At 38.6% G+C, this 17,791-nt stretch overlaps 1 protein-coding gene across 4 annotated transcripts in view; it reads right to left on the bottom strand.

Annotated features, from left to right (window-relative positions):
- Positions 1–1,500: 1,500 nt before the first annotated feature.
- Positions 1,501–17,791, bottom strand: part of si:ch211-247n2.1 (calcium-activated potassium channel subunit beta-2) — a 16,473-nt gene continuing 182 nt past the window's right edge. The window contains exons 1-5 of one of the 4 annotated variants that reach the window (XM_040040434.1): positions 15,892–17,791; positions 3,095–3,202; positions 2,771–2,941; positions 2,444–2,639; positions 1,501–2,287 (exon numbers count right to left, since the gene is read on the bottom strand). The exon at positions 15,892–17,791 is cut by the window's right edge and continues 21 nt beyond it. In XM_040040434.1, the coding sequence (XP_039896368.1) occupies positions 2,003–2,287; positions 2,444–2,639; positions 2,771–2,941; positions 3,095–3,144 (702 nt within the window). In that variant the 5' untranslated portion in view covers positions 3,145–3,202; positions 15,892–17,791 and the 3' untranslated portion in view covers positions 1,501–2,002. Of the gene's footprint in view, positions 2,288–2,443; positions 2,640–2,770; positions 2,942–3,094; positions 3,203–8,771; positions 10,338–15,891 lie in introns of those variants that run through there. The other 3 variants (XM_040040432.1, XM_040040433.1, XM_040040436.1) reach the window with 3 other exon arrangements.

Here is a 17,791-nt window from a genome sequence, read left to right as displayed (position 1 = left end):
CCTGGCTTCTGCTCCGCGGCTGCTGAGTGAGCCTTCATCTGGGACTCTCCTCAGCTCTTACTGGAACAGTGGCGCGGCTGCCCCTCTGTTGGTCTTCCTTGGTCTCTTGTGTTCTGGGGGCCTCTGGATGTCTGGAGTTTTGATCTCCTCCATACCTGCTTCATGCCCTGGAGGACGGGGCTGCGGCCCCCCCACACCCTCTAGCAGATCATTACATGAAGGAACCTTTTGAAAAAACAAGCGCGTCCATGCTCACAGGTGTACACACGGGTGATCACACCCACAAACTACACCCTTTTTGGCTTCTACCTCAAAGCACACTGTGTTATGTTGATCTTATGTGCTGCACAATAATGTTTAATATTTAGTATTTACTGTCATATTCCCATATATCATTGTGATGTTGTTTATTCTATTACTCTTGTTCTCTTCTACTTGTTTTCTTTTTTCTTTCTCAGCAGGTGATCCAGGTGATTGATATATGCATTTTTTTTTCTTTTTTTTTTTCTGCTCATTCTGTTGGTTTTTGTCTTTTGCCCTTCTCCCCCGTCCCTCTTCTCAGCTGTTTCTCTTTCCCTCTTTCTTTCTCCCCTTCTTTCCCCCAGTCAAGTCTGTCCCGTATTCAGTAAGTGAAAATAAAATAAACAATAAAAGGTGAATCAAATGGACCATTACGGCAAGGCTGGGATGGTCAATTTGGTAAAGTAAATCCGTTGGGCATCTTTCTTTGCCTTTAGACAACAATTCTGATGGCAAAAGAGCCAAACGGGACAGGCAAAAAAAAAAAAAAAAAAAAAAAAAGAAGCATATTCCATAATGTGTTGTACATTATCATATGTATATTATATGTAATGTGGTATTTTTCAATTATTGTATTTATCAAAATCAAGAAGTCACAAGCAAAGAAAGACCACACAATGGTGCATATTTAAACAAGGAAATTTTACTGGTCAGAATTATTTATTAAACAAATAAACCACATTTTTTTAACACCAAAAAATACACGTTCAAAGCAACACAACAACAGCCCAATATCAGACAGAATTCCAGTCTGTAGGGTGAACAATCTTAATGAAGCAGTTGGTTTTATTTTGTGGATTCAAGCTGCTCTTCATATTTTTGACCACAAGATGTCACCAGTGTTCAACTGTGTTGAAAAGCTTCAAGTAATGAACCGTTTTTCAATACAAGCTTCAATGCTTCAGAAAGCTTCATTTGGCCATCACTAGTGGACGGCCTTGTCTTGGTAGGTTTACAGTTGTGCCATACTCCTTCCATTTCTGACTGATCGCTTGAACAGTGCTCCGTGGGCTGTTCAAGGCTCGGGCAATCTTTTTGTAGCCTAAACCTGCTTTAAATTTCTCAGTAACTTTATCCCTGACCTGTCTGGTGTGTTCTTTGGACTTCATGGTGTTGTTGCTCCCAATATTCTCTTAGACAACCTCTGAGATTACACACAGGTGCACTCGATTTAGTCTTTAGCACTCATCAGGCAATTTGAGCATATTTAGGCCCTCAAAAAGGCACTTGTTTTGCCAGAATAATAATAATAAGAAGAAAAGGAGCAGATACAATAGGACCTTCGCACTCTCAGTGCTTGGGCCCTAAAAAGCAACTGGCAGGAGGGTTAAGCTACACTTTTCTGAAACTTGGGTAGCTGTTTCAGTTGCTTTGGCACTACAGCGACCTTCTCATCCAGCTCTTAGCAAAAAAGCTAATAAGAGTATTTGCTAAATTATTTAACAAATAGACATATAAAGCAGAAAAGGCACTTAAATATGTATGTAACAAGTGACATAAGTAAAAATCCTGTGATTTACCCACAGGCTCCACTGGAGTCAAGCATAGTAACAAAGAGAAACGCTTCTTTGTGATTGTCAGAAAATGTTCGAGTCATAGCGTGTCAGCTGCCACAGACAAACCACATCTCAGCCTTTTTGTGTTTCAGTCTTGACACCATGACTCTGCTTATTGCCCCTTGTCTATGTAGCCTCAAAACCCTTCACCTCTTGATGCGGCTCAGTCTATCGCACACGACAGACAGGTACTGAGTCAACTTCACCATGGCAATGATGACGCTTCCTCCAATCAATGTGCAGGTGGGCCAGAAGAGGGAGTGGAAGACAGCGATCTGACTGTAGATTTGTGTCAGGATGGCGCTGTCTGTTTTGTCTGTGCGGTCCACGAAACACTGAAGTGTGTGCTGAGACCGAAGACGCTCAGAAATGTTCTGAACCAAGACCTGCATGGCTGCGTAGTCCTTACGGCACTTTGGGATGTAGAAGCACTGAACAGGATAGAAGAAGAGTGAAAGTAACAGCTGTGTTTGGTAACTCTTTTAGATTATGCTACTAGTGTAAAGTGTACTGCTGTTCTCTCATTTTTGCTGTGTGCTGTTTGGATGGAAAAGTGCACACCAAAGATGCCAGCAATTACTGAGTACCTCAGGGTTGTTGTCCTGCGTCTCCTCGTTATGGAACAGTCGTACCACTTTTCCAGATGAGTTAAGGCTGACATACACCTGGAGACAAGGGTAACGAGACCTCTTCCAGCACTCTGTTCCACAGCTGTATGAACAGTTCACATCCCAAACTATAGTGGAGTTGACAATAGTGCAGCTTGTCTCATCGGTCCACACGCTGGAGAAAAAGACAAAGACTCCACTTGATGTTATGAGGATATGCAGCAGAAAGTTTCCAAGGAAACTCCTCTGATAAGATTATTCGCAAGACCTTTCTTAAATATTACTGAAATTAATTCAGCCTATTACCTGTCAGAATAAGAGCGCAGGATGGTGATTCCCACAACAAAGTACATCATGATGGAGAAGAAGACCATGCTGAGGCCCAGCAGGATGGCTCTGTCCTCTCCTGCCCTCAGAGCTGTCACTGTCTTCCTCCTGTCCAGGACCTCATATTCACGAATCTTCTGGTAGATGGATCTAAAAAAGGTGAATATTGATGAAGCATCTCCTTCTAATTATAATTATAAGCAAGACTGAATATATATATATATATATATATATATATATATATATATATATATATATATATATATATATATATATATATATATATATATATATATCACACACCTGCGATCAGATCTTCCATCTGTTGCTTTACTTCCTGCCCACAGAAACATTCTTTCTGAGGAACGCTCAAATTGTAGTCCACTGCTGCTGCCAGAGGTGCTGACCCAGCTGTGAAACATACAAAAAGTAGCATTTAAGAACCAACACACCCTGCAAGATATAATTTCTATTGTCTTGACAGTTTTCTGGTCAGCTTCAGAAGGTATTTCTAGATTGATCTGTTGGTGTTGAATGCACACATTTAAAAAAGAAAGAAACAATACTTAGATTCTTACCAGCTGTGAAAGTGTGGCTGATACTGTATTGTGCGCATCATCACACATTTGAAAGTAGGAACTACCACAAATGTGTTTGTCATTACATTAGTGGGTGTTTGCCTGTCTGTGAACAGAAGGTGGGTGTGTACTAGGATTTGTCCTAGCTAATTACTCTTCTCTAGTTCCAATCCAACCCAGTCTCACAGCAAAACATGTAATACACACGCCAGACCTCCGTGTCTATTTCACGCTGCATTACCACCAGGGGGAGATAATATATTTAAAATCAAGAAGTTGGAAGTAAGCAAAAACATATGAAGTGCATTCCAGGGTCCTTAATTGCTAGAAACAATTAAACTAGGAGGCTACTATGTATATACATGAAAATACTGTAATAATGTGTGTTGAAACACTTTCCCATGATTATTTTCATGTTGGCTTGAAATATGATATCTCCCTCTGCTGGTTCTTCTGCATGCTTGTCTGTTTCACACTTTACTTCTCTAAAGTGTGAAATGGACACGGTGGACTGGCGTGTCTATTACACATTTTGCTGCGATATCAGGTTGTCCAATTCCAATTCCTAATCCCAGAGGGCTAATTGGTAGCCCACGGTCAAATAATGACTTGTAGACAACTCTGCATTTCTGTAGACCATCGTACCTCAACCATTCATACTATAGTCACAAAGCCTTATAGGAATGTAGCTGGCTTTAACATGAAAATGAAGCTGAAGATGGGCTTATTTTAGTTGAAAAGTCACTGGTATTGCAGTTGGTGTGATCCTATCATGAGTAGGGATGGGTATCGTTTAGGTTTTATCCGATACCGGTGCCAAACCGGTACTTTTGAAACGGTGCCGGTGCTTAAACGGTGCTCAAACCGGTGCTTAAGGAATGGAGAACACACACTTTGTCCTTTGGCCAGGACTCTACTCTTCGGGTTTTTGGGGGATGTTGCAAACTCCGGGTCGATAACAGGCACCACACCCACAGTAGATGTGCTCGGTGTGAGGTCTCGCAGCAAGCTATCAAATATGGCGCATTTCTCGGCTTTTAGAAAAAAAACGCTATGCGTCGCCAGGTGTTTCATCAGATTTGAGGTGTTACCTCCTTTGCACAGTGTCACAGTATCACCTTAAAGCACTTGTTGCAGGCTGCTGAGTTTGCATATTTTGCTGTGAAGTACAGCCAGTCTTTTGACCGCTTCACCTTGGGCATTTTTAATCTGTAGCTCTGCTCTAAAAGAACGTACCTACCTGGCCCCGCCTACTATCCTCGGAAACGTAAAATGATTGGCTAGAATCTAAAGCGTATCACAGCTCAGGAAAAAAAAGCACCGAAATAAAGCACCGAAATAAAGCACCGAAATGTGCGCTGCTTTTCGGTCTGGTTACTACCGTTTATGACCGAACCGGTGCCATCATGGCACCGGATACCGGTACCCATCCCTAATCACGAGACAGTCTTTAGAGACAAAACATGTCTTGAATACTATGTTTCCAAGGCATTACTGTACTGCAGCAAACATCAGTAGGTGAGAGCAACCCCAGCTGTTTACCATGATGTGTGTTCACATCATGGTAAACAGCTACAGACCCAGTTACATTAATTGCTGACACACCCAAGTTTATTCATCAGTCATTAATAAGAGTTTCAAGCTTACTCTGAAAGGTATATGTGTGTAGCGTGTGGTGTTCTAGGACAGTAAAAGGTAAAGGTTTGCCTTCATGGCAACAACATCCATGCAGGGAGGATGTTTAATGCAGGATTTTCATGCAGGAGACTGGGATTTGTGCCCCATGAAACCCAAAGTCTGTGTTGACTTATTACTGTAAGACTTATTATTCACACAGTAGGTGTGTCCAGGGTCACATTTTTTTAAATCTTTTTACAGATCTTTTAACATCAGTTGTGCTAGTGTTAAAACAATATTTTTTATTGCTAATACCTGACAAGGACATGCAAGATTGCATTAAATTCATCAGTTCGCCTGCAGTTTCTTTTTACGCTGTAAGCTAAAATAAGTATGAATGGCACTTACATTGTGTCTGTGCACGTGTCTTAAGTGAGAACATATGTGGGTCTGATTTATGAGTAATGAACGTGTTGACTGACTGCATGCCTACGTAGGGTGCCATGTGTGTCTTCGAGTGTTATATTTGTCAGCTATTTGGACACTTATGTCTGTATTAATGGAAAAACTCCACGGTCACACATGAAGTGGTATGTGGACACACTGCCCACTCCACATTGCACTCATTCCTGTGCAGTTTAAGACCTCCTGCACAAATAGACACCACACTGCCCGTAAAAGCCGACGTCACCAAGGTCAGACACCATTCTCACCTGAACCAGAAAGAAACATTATATTATGTAAATGCTAGTGTTGTTTTATAAGTTATAGCACCATTTTATAGTTTAGAAGATGTGATCCAAGTAAGAGGTGTGCCCAGGAGATGAGATAGAGAGCAGAAATACAGACTAACATTTGCAAACCATTAATAGGTTGACTGAAAAGCTCTGTAAGAATGCACAGCAAGTCAAGGACATGATCCCTCCAGGATGTTCACAAACATCTGAAGACTTCATGACCAAAACCACAGAGGATTCACCACAAGCTGCAAACCTCTGGTGTCACGGTCGATCTGTTTGCTATTGGAATTTTCCTGGTTTCTATAAATATAAAGTAAAGGCTTTTGGTTTGGGGTTGTTTCTTTGTACCCCGGCCTCAGTTATGTTGCCCTTTATAGTGTTCTGATTTAAATATGGTTTCCCTTGATTTCTTTGTATTTCAATAATTATTGTACAGTTTGTTGATATTTTAATATTCTAGTTTCTGTTAGTACCTATGGTTATTTTATTGGGTTCCTTGTATTTTGATTTATTGGTTATGCCAATAAGTCTGTGTCTGTTAGTTGCTCTATGCTTAGTCACTCTGGCCTGCCCTTGTCTTCGTTCTTTGTCAGAGCATGTGTTCCTTGTGGTTCCCTGATATTTTTGGATTTCTGTTTGTTGGCATTTTGGACTTAGCCTTTGGTCTTGGTTTGGACTCTGGATTCAGTGTGAATAAAAGGCTCACCTTTTGTTAGCCCAGCCTGCATTTGGGTCCTAAATCATAATACATGTCAGATGGTAAGCCTTAGCTACAGAAAAACAGGATGCAATCCACAAAAAGATTCAAAAACAACCTGATAGAGCACTATAACATTTTTTAAGTTTTCTGTGAGCTCTTAGGGCAGAAGCAGAAAAAAACTAAAGCTAAAGAGGTTCATGTTCATCTTGTGTTTTTCAATTTCTATACAAAAATTGTTTCAGAGACGAGAACAAGCAGAGAAGCAAATCTGCTGTTTGCACCTGTCTACTTAAACAGAAGTGGTCAACATGACAGCGCTTAATATTGACTAAAGCATGCTTCATTACATTCACATTCATGCCAGTGCACACAGTCTGTTAGAAAATCGGGCAATGGCTGATAAACCATGGGTGCCTGAGTCTCAATATTTACTTATCTTGTAGGTGTGTGTTGTACTGTTGGTTGAGGTGAACAGTTTCAGACCAGCTTTTTAGCACAGCACTGTGGGGCTCTTAGTGGCAGCTTAGCGACACTTTACCTTCACTGAAGTCTACTCTGACGATAAGACGATCAGTGGTGGGAAATGTCAACACTGGAAGCAAAGAATCCCGTTTTATGACTGAAATGTGAACCACGGCCTAAATCAGAGGTTTCCAACCTGAAGACGGAGGTATTATTCCAGACAAAACACAAAGGACTGTAAGTCAACATGGCTTCATGATTAAAAGCTCCAGGCCAAACAAGGTGGATTTTGGCCGCAAAGAACAAACAGAACAACTACAAAAGAGAGTAGACAAAAAGCAATGATGTGCAATGGTGGCTTATTAACACATGAGTAGTGAAAAGACAAGAAGCCTAGGAACAACAAGTCTGCACTCTGAGAGCAAAGTGCTCTATTAAGATAAATTGGTACTATTAGTGGTATCTTTAAATAAGGGAGGGACTGATCATTCAGGACTTTGTATGTGAAGAGAAGGATTATAGACCGAATTCATTATTTAACAGGAGCCAATAAAGAGACGTTAATATGGAAGAAATATGATCTGTCTTTCTAGTCTCTGTTAGTACTCTTGCTGCAGCACATTGGATCAGCTGAACACTCATGAAAACAATTTCTGACATAGAGATATCACACAAGTGCCTGGCTCGATGCTGGGCAAGAGTCATCTTCAAGTGACTGTGAATCTGTAAATCTCTCAGGAAGGAAGGAAAAACTTGTGCTAATAGTATCACTCTTTCAAGACCTGTGAGTAAGGCTGGTGTTTCATTATACTACAGTAGTATTGCTGAACATGCTCAAGTACAGAGTCTCTGTTAGAGCTCAAGGCTCTGCTCATGGCTCTGTTTAAATAGGTATTTTCTTGAAATGGGCATGGACTATTTTGAGGCAAGCAATACCACAATATTATATAAGACTGCATCTTTTTCAAAGAATGACTTTGTAAATGCAAAATGTATCAATTCATCTCATTCTATTAATAAGGAAATAATTACTTTTTTGTTATAATTAATATAAAAAGGTACATACATATTCAGTTCTGCACATTTAGTATGTTTTCCTGCTTTGTTCACCTAACCTGAGCAAATAAATAACTTACTATGTAAGTAAAGTCCCAATATCATTATATTATATTAACAGTATCAGCAGTGGGGAAAAAAGAAGATGAAAAAAAAATAATAAAAAATAAAAATCACTTACCATAAATAAATATATTTCTATGACAGTATTTATAAATGGTATTCTTTTATTTTATTACTGTGTAATTATCCTTCTTCTTATAGTTTTAAGGTAAGATATACTTCCTTTATGTTGCTGTTTCACAGCATTAAACACAGCTCTTAACAGAGCTTTAAAACAGTAAACGCTTAATAAAATAAATACACTATAACAAGGCAAAATAGCTTAATCAGGTAAAACTTATATAGAAGAAGTGAAATTAATATAAAATTTAAGAACTTCTTCGAAGAAAGTGTAAATATAATATAAAAAGGGCTTAATAATTAATAACACATAAATTCACGTATTGTGGTATGAGGTGGTAACGTATATGTCTCTATCTGTGGCAGAGAAGATGAGAGCCATCTGATATAAAATAACTGGCTGACATTTAATGTGTAAATATTTGTCTATTTTTAATTCAGCTTTTGCTTGAAAATGCAAATAAAGTAACAATACTTTTACTTGAGTTCAGTATCCCAGGACTAACACAGACAAACATGCTATATTGTAACAAATAGTTCCATACTGATGGTGGTTTAAATGAAAATGCTAAATCTAGAGAAGAGGATGCATTGCTAAGATTTTATGGCTCCCACCTGAGCAGTGATGATGAAACAGAGCTCACCTGATTTCTGATGGCGGTGTTGGATAAAAGTCAATGGTCAGACTGTCGGAGCAGTTGTCCCCTACCATGTCACCTTATGCTTCACAACACCTTCACCCATTGGATAATTTAGCTCTTTATCTAAAGACTAGCTGCCATTTAATGCTATGACTGATGCCTTCCAGGAAGCCTCAGCAGTGCTTTAATTTCTCAGTAAAGCCCAACAAGAAGAATACAGTTACCAGTATCAGAGACAATGAAATAATTTTCTCGTACATAAAGCTCCTGTTGCTGTTTTCAAATTGTCATTAATGTAATTTTCTGATCGATTGTTCTAAAAATAAAAAACAGCAAACGGTGATCCATCGAAATTCTGACCCTCCCCCCCCTTCTCTGTGTCTGGGGCGAACGAAGCCTCGTGGCTCTGTTTTTGACTGCTGCTCTGTCTGATGGGTCAAATCTCAGTCACTGAGCTTACATCATCCTCATCTGCATGTTTTAGGGTGGTTGTGGGAGGTGTCCGTGCTGCATGGAAGGGAGGGGCACTGTCAAGTCTCTAAGTCATGGCTTCTGGTGCCACTTTGGTCATGTTGGATTTTGAAATGAGCACATTAAAGCAGTTTTTTTTTTTTTTTTTAGGTTTTCAAAAACAGAGAGCGAATCATTCTAAGCAGTGAAGATCCTGCTGAAAATCTGCAAACGCTGTACTGCAAGAATCATGATGTGGAGCATAAACCATGATGGCTGCCATTAATACCATCTACTGCTAGTGCTTAGGACTCTGTCAGCACTTTATGATGCTTAGCTACATATCTCAGGAGTATGACTGACAGAACACTGACTGACTTTGCCCTGATGGACCTGATTTATGATGCAGGAACTGAAGCTTTAGTGGCAACTGGGGGATGCAGAATGGATAACAATTGAAATTGTTAGGAAACAGTTTGAATTTTATTTTTCAGTCACACTTTTTGGTTGCATATTATAGCAAATTGGTTTGGTCTTGGTGTTGCGTATAGTTTATCCTGTCTTTGTGCCTGTTTTATGGCAATCCTGAAACATCAATATCCCATTTAACTGGCCATGTTGTTGAGCTTTCTTTTGCTCTGCTGTGTTGAGTGCTGCTAGGCCTATCAACATTTTAGATATATTTTTGTTCTAATGGAAAGATTAGTGCAGCTTTCAGGAATGAAAGCACAAGGCCACTGGGTTTAACTAGAAACAATTTTACAATTAGTTCTCATTCTTAGTATATTATGGCTCCTCTGAAACAAAGACATTGTGGAATTGGCTTTAACTTGTATTCTTTCTAATGACCAGCTGTAGGTTACAAAGAGTTGTCTAACTGTATAAAAATCTACAGCAAGATTAACATCCGTCTCCAAATGCTCTGTAATTCTGGTAAATAATTCCCACAATGCATTGAGTATTTCTTCTTCAGTCACTTTTCTCACTTACTATGTGTTAATAGACCTCTCTGCACTGAATCGTACTTGTTATTAATCTCCGTCTGTCTTCCGCAGAATGTCTTCTATCCTGTCTTCCTTCTCTCAACCCTCAACCCCTCCCTGAGCCTGGTCCTGCCGGAGGTTTCTTCCTGTTAAAAGGAAGTTTTTCCTTCCCACTGTCCCCAAAATGCTTGCTCATAGGGGGTCATATGATTGTTGGGTTGTTCTCTGTATGTATTATTGTAGGATCTAACTTACAATATATAAAGCGCCTTGAGGCGACTGTAGTTGTGATTTGGCGTTATATAAATAAAATAAAAATGAACTGAATTTAATTGAATTATGGTTGATACCTTGGGAGTGTGGAGCATCTTCTATTTCTTAGTCAAATATACGTCTCACTCATCTTTCCTGGCTTTGAAACATGCTGATGACACTATGCTCAGCTTGAGGCTTCACACAAGCACTTCACAGACTAGTGGGCGCTGTCATGGTGGCTCTGTCAATGTTTTTTATGCAGTCTGTATTCCAGCCCAAGGTGCGTCGGAGAGTGGGAAAATTTATGTTAATATTATAAAAAAAAAATTAAAATACGAAAACAATGAATAGAACTTTGTAAGAATAGAAACCTGGAGAAAATTATGCTGCAAGCAATACTAGACTATAGAAACCACTGACGACCAAGCTGGAAATGAAATGCTTAAATTATAAAACTTACTGCATCGTATTTGTTTTTAGAGTTTTTATTATGTTATTTTTGATTCAATTATTCTAGTGCTTTTTTTCAATCTTATACAGTATTGTAACTGACTGATTTCTTTCATAATTTTCTTAATGCTGTTTTTTCTATACTGCCCTCATCTAATGTCTGGCACCACACAGAGTGTGAGCATGTGACATGCTCTGAGTTTGACCTTTAAGTGACAGATATTTGAAACAACAGCTTTGTATATGTATGTCCATGTATAGCTTTGTATATATTTTTAGTATTTATCACATTATTTTACCAAATATTTAAAGCACGACAAGTATTAAATTATGGAAACAGCACCAAAACTGTTGAATGCCAGAGCTGTTTTCCATGAGGTTGAGTCAGGATCATATTCAGATTTCTTTACAGATGCATGGCTGAATAAAATTCTGTGCACAAAGACAAACAAGAACATCACAATAAAACGGGATAGTTTTTTTTTTTAAATAAAGTGCAGCCAAATAAAATAAAATAAATCAATAGATTAAGATGTCATTACACATGTATAGAACTAGACTAAAAGCAATATTTGCAAAATAAAAACTATGGCTGAGGTGTTCTCAGCTATTGCACTGTATCCATGGGTCATGTATTAGTATCATGTGCATTGTGAATTTAATCTGATGGCAGTTGGTTTTAGGTAATCCTAAAAATCTGTATATTATAAAAAGCAGAAACTCATTGTTATTTTTCCACTATGTCTGTTAAAAAGGTCATGGCCAGCATGTCCACCAGAGGAATGTAGTCTGATATGGTCAAAAATACTGCCATGAACACGTGCTCGGACTTGGTGCCTACATATTACTGTCCTCATGTACATGATGCACACACACACGTGCTGGCTTCATCTCAAGCAGGTCATAACCTAAGCACTTGTCTCTCTTTGACAACTTAAACCTCTCGGTGTTCCTGGAAGGCAGGAGCGTCAGGTGGTATAGCGATACCACAGGTGCTGCCATTCTCTGGCATGCCTACACTCACTCACACACACACACACACACACACACACACACACACACACACACACACACACACAACCCCTAAATCACTTCTTCACTCTTAAATTTAATGGTTTCTGTAATGTGCACTCGCTTTCTGTCACCACAGAGCGACCATGAAAACAGATTTATGTTGCCACTGAGGGTGTGTCTCAGCAGTGATGTCATGGGTCTGTTTCTGGAAGGTTATTCGGATGGCATCTGTTCAGTGTGTGTAATCTGCAGTTGTCTTTTTTCTGAGTGGCTGCTGAGCAGACCGTGAAAGCATAACACAGCTGTTCAGCTTTGTTTAGAATTGAAATTCTGCACTCTATAGCTTGTTAAAAACGTAATGTGACTGAAAGAACTAATAAAAGAGGACTAAACAGTAAAGATGTGCTTGTGATGTTAAGCCCAGGTGGATGGCCACGTTGTCTCCAAAAGCAACTAATTGTTTATGGCAAGGTCATTTATGCTAAATGGTTATTGTGACAGGATTGTTTTCACCTAGGTTGAAATCATTCTGCATTGATGCATATCTTTTTGAACATTATCTATTTGTCTTTTTTTCCCTTTAACTGACCCTCGTCAGTTAGAAGGCAGATTTGAAACATGAGGCAAGAGAAGCTATGGTGGCATTCATCTTCCTATTTGGAAGTAGACCAGGGGCATTACAGTTATGTGGCATGTGCTTTAGCAATAAGGCTTACATCAAAGGGTACATTGAATTTCAAATGTTTCACTTTTATAGTAACTGCTAGAAGTAGTGCTCCCTTGCTTGTTTCATAATTGCAGGAACTGAGGATCATTGTAGTTCTTAGAACTCTGTTTACAGGGTCGTTTCCCCTTGACTTTAAAAATGGAGGTGCAATGTGATTGGTTAAGCAAGTGTACAGTATGTTGTTTACTTGAAGGCACAAATGCAGTAGCCAACCACTAAAATTTTATCCATGTAACAGTTGTTTATTTAGCCTTAAAATATAATAAAACAAGAAGAAATTAACCAGCTGTGAAGCCCTGACAAAGACGTGTGACAGTGGGAAGGAAGAACTCCCATTTAACAGGAAGAGACAGGACCAGGCTCAGGGAGGGAAGCAAAGCAATGTAGCGCAAACAAGATTACAGCAAGGTACGTATTAGAAATCAGCGGTTGGCTATTACATAACTGGCTGACAAGCAAACAGAAAAAATGCTTCAAACATATGTAGCTTTCATTGAATTTTCCTTTAAATCAAGAACTAGGTGAAATGGACAATATTGGTTGACTTCAATGGTGGATACTGAAGTCCATAGCTCAATTTGGCTTTGCATAACGCCCTATTTGCAAGGCATCAGAGACCATTCCTGTGAAAAAGAAACCTCCATTCCCGACCCATATCTGTGTTTCATGCTATGCACATTTTAATCCAATTTACTGAAAAATCTCTCTGAATTTAAAATTTTGAAAGTGTCTGGTACACTCAACTAGACATCTCATGTTACTAATAGGCTGCCAGATAATAACTGTTGAGTCACTTGAAAGACATTAAGATGTTCCTTAATGCATGCTGCCATCCATCTCATCCGTCTCATCATGCTTTAAGATTTTACTCTTATAATGGAAATGGAGCTTTCCATTTGTTTGAATGGGTCCCTGTGGTGTGTAGAGATGTGAGTCACGATTTTTATAAAGAAATGCAGCCTCTCTAAACCTTGAGTTAGAGAGAGGCAGAAAACGTGAGCAGAGAAAACAAAAAACAACCTCAAATCACCAGGTCACTATTTGTCATTTGGGACTAATAGCCATTGCAGGATCTCCTGTTTTTGGTATAATAAGGGAGGTAATATGTGGTCTTTATAAACAGTAAACACATGTGGGATGACATTCACAGGTCATCCGAGCAATTATTATAAATTAGTAGATCTGATGATCCTAGGTAATAATAGTCCGGTGAGATTTGTAAGATAAAATTGCAAGTTCATAACTTCTTCATATCCTGATAATCGAGGAAAAATGAATCTTCCCATTGAATGTTATTTGCGATTTCCTTTCTCTATGGAGCTAAAAGAGGCCACCCAAACACATGAGATATCAATGGAAAGACCAGGATGTCCTCTATTTAGTCCATCAGGACTTATTAGGATAGCTCAAATAAGTCAAAAGATATAGACCAAAAACAAATGTTTATTACAGAGGACATAAATGAATGGGCTGGTTCTCAGGAGAATATAAACAAACAATAAACCACATGATAATATGAACATTCACTGTTTTTCTCATCCTGTAGGTGAAAAAGTGAAAGAGATGGTAAAGCAGTGTGATTTACTGTAGACTGGATTAAAGATGCTTCATCTGGCACATATTTTGTTGTGACTGTTACAATGACTGCTAATAGAGCAGTGCAGACAGCTGGTGTTAATGGCTGAGAACCAGACTCCGCGGCTCCTCACGGCGAGGTAACATTAATGGAATGATCCAGACTGCTGGAAAGTCATTTTGCTGCATGTAATTAAATTAACAGCTACACTTTACAGTAGCTCTGTGGTGGCATCATTCAGTCCAAATATGGAGAAAACATTTTGAGACTATATCAAATTTATATTTATATTTTTATTTTTATTTGTTTCCTCATGCGTATATTCAATTCTTAAAAATGTGACACTGAAGGCAGCAAAATTTATGTTCTCGTGTGGACAGGAGCTATGAGGACATGAAGTCCTATCACATTTGAAGTAATGGTGAACAAAGGGAGAAGGAGAAAACAAACAAACAGACTCAAACTTGAATTATGAAAGAAAAAAAAACTTCTTTTTTTTAGAAATATAACAACCGTTTGTACAATTTGTAGTTTGTATGAGCCGCTTTATAGTCGCCATGACCACCAGCAGCTACAAATGTCTTATTTGCATGCTAACATTTGTATTAATCCGTGTTGTCGTCATATATAGACAGAAAAATGTAGGTTTGGTTAAAAAAAAAAGTCCCAAAACATTCACAATTGACTTGCTGAAAGATTCAAAAAGCTCCACAGAGCTGAGAATAGAAAATTAATAATAATAATATTATTCTCTGTGGGTTTGTCACTGTGGGTGACCTCTTTCATACTGAACAGAGTCATTTGATCATTAATATAAATCATTAATACAGCCACTATAACTAATTTAAAATATAGAGCAACCTTTAAAGAAGGTTGCTCCAGGAGCTAGAGATGAGAATTTTCTCATCTCTAGCTCCTGGTTCATATGTCATATTTTCACCATAATAGAAGGCCACTAGAATGAGTCCTACAATAGAGAAAATTAATTTGCATTTGACACTTTACATTACTTTACCTTTAATTACCCAGTTGGTGACTTTTGACGGTGTTTGAGTGGAAAAATGAGACTACAGGAGCTGTCAAGGACAATCAGCAGCATTGTACCAAACACACAAGCTTAGTGGTGCCAATGCTGAAGTCGTGCAAGCGTGTGATTTGTTTGTAGCCCCGTGTTAGCATTTTATTGCAGGCAAGTACATTTCTGCTTGACTATCATAAAGGTTGCATTAACTTATGATGATAATCTAGCTGAACAAATCAGAAAACACACCTTAACACCCTGCTATAGAAAGCCGTTATGTATTTTTTTCAGTGTTTAATTTAAACATTGTTCCTCAGCCGGGCTGATACACAAACATCGACTCAAATGATCAAGCTTCACGTCAGACTTTACAGCCGTCATAAAAGGAAAAGCATCTCTTTGTTTTCTTATCAGTGATTGACAAAGGCAGTTTTTACACAGCTGAGACAGAGGAACTTCACTTAGTGTGGAAACTGCTCTGATGCCAAGATTGCATCTCTGTCATATTCAATAATCCCAACCCCCTCTGAAACCTTTAGCAGTGTAATCAAACACCTTCCTAATCCACAAATATATCACCAGAGGACTCAATAACTTCACAAACAGTTGTTCACCTTGTCTCAGTTTCATAAATTGTCTGAACTTACCTTCAAACGCAGCTGCAGTCAAAAAGTTTCCTGGCTAGGTGAACATTTTGCATTTAATATCCAAGGCTTCATCAAATAAGAGTCCTCTAGACTGAGCCAACAGGCGGTCCATGTCTATGAGGCATGGAGCAGCTCTGGCAGCCTTCAGCATGCCTCCCATACTGCAGACTGAACAACAGCCAGAGGAGCCACACTGCCCCTCACTGCTCCCACTAATAAGTAGTGTGTGATGATGATTGTGGGATTTAGGAGAGAGAGGGTGTTTGGTGCAAAGGGAAACAAGAGTGAGTGACAGGAAACAAACTAAGAGGTGAAAAAAGAACAACTAAGGTGATGGGAAAAATATCTCTTAGAGAGTCTGCCATGTTAATCTTTAAAGGAGCAATTATTCTAGATGTTTCCTGAAACATCTGTCAGCTGCTAGATGCTGATCAATGAGTCCGGGGCAATCTGGGCTATCTGTGCTGCTGGGCGCCCTAAGCTGTTTAGGCCTTGATGATTAGTTATTTGGTTCTAAATCAAGACAGTTAAATTAAAGGGGACCAGTGTTGGGTGTAATGCACTACAAAGTAATAGATTACGTTTTTGTTAAGGCAGCAGTGCAACTCATTATTATACTAAATTCAGTAATCAGAATACAATTCCGATTATAATTGTACTCTTGTTACAAACAGCTTCAGATATTTGCACACAGGCCGCTGTTTTCCGGACATACAAAAACAAACACATCACTGGCTTTTGAAAATATCTGCACAGACCGCATGTTAACACAAAGCTATTGAAAAGCCCAGAGTGATGTTAAAGATGAGTGGATACCAATTCCAGCCCAGCAGCCAAAGCCTGATCTTCAGCAGGCAGTGATGAGCAGTCAGTCTGCCCTCCCTCTCTCCCAGCACTGGTTTCTACAGTAGAACACAGTGGTGATTGTTTTGAAGTGTCTTCGGGCTGGTTTTCAATTTTTCTTTGCACTAAATCTTCATCACAAAAGAAATATTGTATGTATGGGCTCTTTAGGATAGGGACTGGTGTTAGTATGTGTCACAATGCATGTCAAGCCAGAGAGTTGGTTAGAGAGTAACACAAAAGTAATGTAATGAGTAGTAACACAAAGTCACAAAATTACTTTCTTGGTGAGTAATTAAGTAAAGGAATACATTAAATATGTATAATACATCAAAGTCACATTAAACAAGGCCAATATTTCAGATAATAAAGTCAGGAGATGCACAGTTATTTGCTCAGAGCAGGAAGCTCAGTAATCAAATGGCTCTAAATTTACACTTTACAATTTTCAGGTAGTTTTTTTTTTCTATTCTTGACTGTGTTTGATGTCATTGAGTGGGGGTGTGCTTGATATGGTGATCTCAGATACACAGCACTGGCTATCAACACAGAAGAAGAAAAATAAGCATTATTTTGAACTGTGAATAGTGCAAAGCTACTCTAAGAGAGTCCAAGAATAAAAGGTTCAGAGTCTTTAAAGACAGTACTCATGGTCAGGTACTACCTATTCATGATTATGTGATGGTGTTATTACAACTGAGCCTCTTAACATTAAACAGACTCTCATCCCATCCATCCATCTCTACATGGCTATAACTAATCCATGGTGAGAAAAAATACTATTACTAGTATTATTATTGTTGTAATATAATTTATTTTCCAAGAACATTAAAGATTATTGTTGAAATTCTATATTTAAAAAACAAATGTGTGGAATGAGAGACATCTAAATGTGGATGTTTAGGTTCTATAGAAAAGTTTTTTCCAGTACATGTGTTAGTCAGATTCTCATAATCTGACAGTAAAACATGTATTTTATTTGTGTCATATAAACATAAAGCTAAAAAGAGTTAAAAAACAAACAAACAAAAAAAACCAAACAAAAAGGAAATGCGTA

The sequence above is a fragment of the Simochromis diagramma genome, unplaced genomic scaffold (assembly GCF_900408965.1).
Source record: "Simochromis diagramma unplaced genomic scaffold, fSimDia1.1 OVJJ01000026.1, whole genome shotgun sequence".
Lineage (NCBI taxonomy): Eukaryota > Metazoa > Chordata > Actinopteri > Cichliformes > Cichlidae > Simochromis > Simochromis diagramma.
Note: the sequence above shows the minus strand (reverse complement) of the source record. Positions and strands in the feature narration are given on the sequence as shown.